General features: G+C 36.6%; 1 protein-coding gene and 1 long non-coding RNA gene across 2 annotated transcripts in view; one reads left to right on the top strand and one right to left on the bottom strand.

Annotated features, from left to right (window-relative positions):
- Window positions 1-1,607: 1,607 nt before the first annotated feature.
- Wdr49 (WD repeat domain 49) overlaps window positions 1,608-3,190 on the top strand; it is a 155,447-nt gene continuing 153,864 nt past the window's right edge. Inside the window, exon 1 of the mRNA XM_028786760.1 lies at window positions 1,608-1,796. Coding sequence (XP_028642593.1) covers window positions 1,608-1,796 — 189 coding nt within the window. The remainder of the gene's footprint in view (window positions 1,797-3,190) is intronic.
- Window positions 2,168-3,190, bottom strand: part of LOC114638346 — a 13,259-nt gene continuing 12,236 nt past the window's right edge. The window contains exons 2-3 of the long non-coding RNA XR_003713870.1: window positions 3,071-3,179; window positions 2,168-2,927 (exon numbers count right to left, since the gene is read on the bottom strand). This is a non-coding gene — a long non-coding RNA (uncharacterized LOC114638346). The remainder of the gene's footprint in view (window positions 2,928-3,070; window positions 3,180-3,190) is intronic.

Raw genomic sequence — 3,190 nt, forward strand, 5'->3', positions numbered from 1 at the left:
AGAGAGAGAGAGAGAGAGAGAGAGAGAGAGAGAGAGAGAGAGAGAGAACTGTAAGCATCACAAAATCAGCCACTAGATCCAAATAGTTCTTACAGATTTTGAACATATAATAGATATATGAAAAAATGGGTTGTCATGTGAGTAAAACTGTAATTTTTGTAAGTTACTACAAGAATGCTTGCAGAAATTTCCTCTGTGCTGTAGGAAAGGCTGTGTGTGTCACCATGCACTATGGAATTCATAGACACTCAGAGCTGGGTCAGACCTCAGTGAAGGCTACCTGCCAGCTCTTCATTTCAAGAAGATGAAAATAGAAGGCAAAAGAACCCTCTTAACACATGAGTTGATGCTCAGGAGCCCCTTTTCTATGTTCTACATCTTACTAATGTCCTATAAATTGTCACATCTCTCATAGAATGGAGATAATGGTATTATATGCTTGGTGAAGTTGTATGGAAGCTGGTTGAAGGATTTCCAAGTGTAGTTCCTGGAAAATGAAACACAATAGTTTCCCCCAAAACAAAATAAAAACACAAACAATACCAGAACACCATACAAACAATACAACAACAACAACAGCAACAACAACAACAACAAAATAACCACCAGTTACTGCTCCCCACTTCTCCTTATCATGTTTATTAACTTAACTGGGCATGGTACAGATAAATGTGTCAATGTAGTAAAACTTTTATTATCAGGTAATGATATTTTTGCTTTTCCTTAGAGTTTTAATGAGTTGAAACCTTTTCTAAGTTATCCTTACAATATGTATATGTAACTCATGACAAAGAAAATATAAAGAACAGAGTTTTATTAAATAAAAAATTAAATAAAAGTATTATATGTTGTGAGTGGAAAGTATAAAATTCTTGAATGTCAGTCTCTTTTCTTTGGCTAATCATATAGGCATGCTTCATAGAAATATACTTGTCAAGATTGTTTTTAAATAATAGGGGATATGCCTTAATAAAAAATCAGTAGAGTGCACTCTTTTTCTAAAACATAACAGAAATTACATTAAACATTCAAACCTTCAGTTTAGTCATTGGCTAGGCATGGGGTAGGAGAGTCAGCTGGCTTGATATTGGTTGCCAGGAAACACACAAAAGCCCTAGGACAGAGAAAACAAACAACACCATATTGCTGGGAGAGTGGCCTTTGGATGCAAGAGCTTCACTGGACGAGAGGAACTTTGGAGCTGTGTACCTGTGTCGTGTCGTTGAATACCCCTAGATGGAGAACTGCAGCTGAAAAGGATGAAAGCAGTAAAGGTCAGTCAAAGAGATTAGAAAAAGATGCTTTCTAATGCAATTACATGTGGACCACAAGGGGTTTCCTTGTCAGTATGAAGTGGGAAAAGCCTGACACATTTCTAATCAGTCAAGGGGAAACAGAGGATGAAGAGCTGAATCGGAGGTCTTGAAAACAAACTATAGTTTCAAGTAAGTGAAGTAGTAAAGGCTTTCATTTTTCCCACCTTCGTTAAATGGTTTTACCTCATAATTATATGGTTGGAACTTTCATTTTAAGTTGTATTCTAAGTTGTACTCCATTTCAAAGGCACAAAAGCAGCAACAAGAGAAACAAACACAGAGAGTTGAAAGATGCTGAAGAGAGGTGAAGTTATTAGGAGCTATCCCAATTCTGCACTTGGATTGAACATGGGTTCCCAGTCAGAGCCAACACACCTTGAGAAAACAGAAGGTCTTACTACAAGTGAAGATTATGGTACAGACCTCCTTGAAAACAAGCTTAGTGTGGAGGATTTTGGGAAGATACAGCAGGTCTTTGAGGTAAGTGCTAGATCAGAGGATTTGGGCTGTACACAAAAGGATGTAACATGAAACACATACTTTTGTTGAAATATATCACCATATCATGTCTGAGATAGTTCAGTTAACAAAGTGTCAATACAAAGACCTGAGTTTGATCCCTAGCAGCCATATGGAAATCTCAGTCCTGAAGAAGCAGAGATAAGGAGATCTCTGGGTCTCACTGGTCATCTCATCTGTATAGTCAGTGAGTCAGCCAGTTCCAGTGAGAGCCCTTGTCTCCAAATATATGGTGGATATCCCCTGAAGAATGATCTATGGCTTCCACATACTTGTAAGTATACATGTTTATCTACACACACACACACACACACACACACACACACACACAGTTCAATAAATATTTTTTAATAGCCATAGCAGGGACTTGAAATTGTTAGGCTCAAGGTTAACATCAAATGCTTAGTAACATTCTCCTTCAATTTATTTCTCTGGGACAAACACTATCAATTAATTTGAAACTGTTACATAAAATTATACCACTATCAAAAAGTACAATTTATTATTGCATATTTTGTTTTAGAAATTAATACATTTTTACCAGAAAGTAAAACTTATACTTGTGAATGAAAAAAGCCAGATGACTAAATTGATCCCCTGGTAAATAATTAACCTTGCACTTGATACAAAAGTAGAACTAGGAAAATGCAAATATATGAGCCCAGTTAGTAAAAATTCATTTCTGCCTCCCTCTGAATGACATATCCCATTTCAAAGATGATGTGGGCACTGTGGTGTCCTACAGTCCTACATGGGACTCATCTCTCATGCCTCTTATTCTCTCCTGGACTAATGCAAGTCCGAGCAATATTTGAGGTTTTTGTTTAAATTCCACATAGAAAATAAATGACATGAAAATCACAACTGATCAGTGCCCTCTCCTTACATTATATAACTAATTTGTAATTCTGCTACTATATAAAATGGATAACATCCTTCAGAGTAAAATTTAAGTTTCAAATGGATACAGGAGAACTCCATTCAGTGCCATGAAATTTAGACAGACAGAAACCTCTATCTTTCTGCTTCATTATACTTGCTAAGATGAGATCTCAGGGCTCCATGAGCTCTTCCAGGAGGTGCTTGGAGTGCCTGTATTAATTGAAAGCAGACATATAATGTTTTGGAACTTAATCTTAAAATTAATAAAACATGAAATCTAGCAATTATACTGAACTGTAATTGGCACGCATTTTAACCTTTAGTTACCACAAAGTAAAAAATAGATGTGGTACCTGGAGAGATGGCTCTTCAGTTAACAGTGCTTTGCAAAGTTGTACCAGAGAACCTGAGTTCAGATCCATGTTAGGTACCTCAAACTCCAGAAGGATTGATGTGTCTAATCTATATAGGGA

The sequence above is a fragment of the Grammomys surdaster genome, unplaced genomic scaffold (genome assembly GCF_004785775.1).
Source record: "Grammomys surdaster isolate TR1022 unplaced genomic scaffold, NIH_TR_1.0 125580, whole genome shotgun sequence".
Taxonomy (NCBI): Eukaryota; Metazoa; Chordata; class Mammalia; order Rodentia; family Muridae; genus Grammomys; species Grammomys surdaster.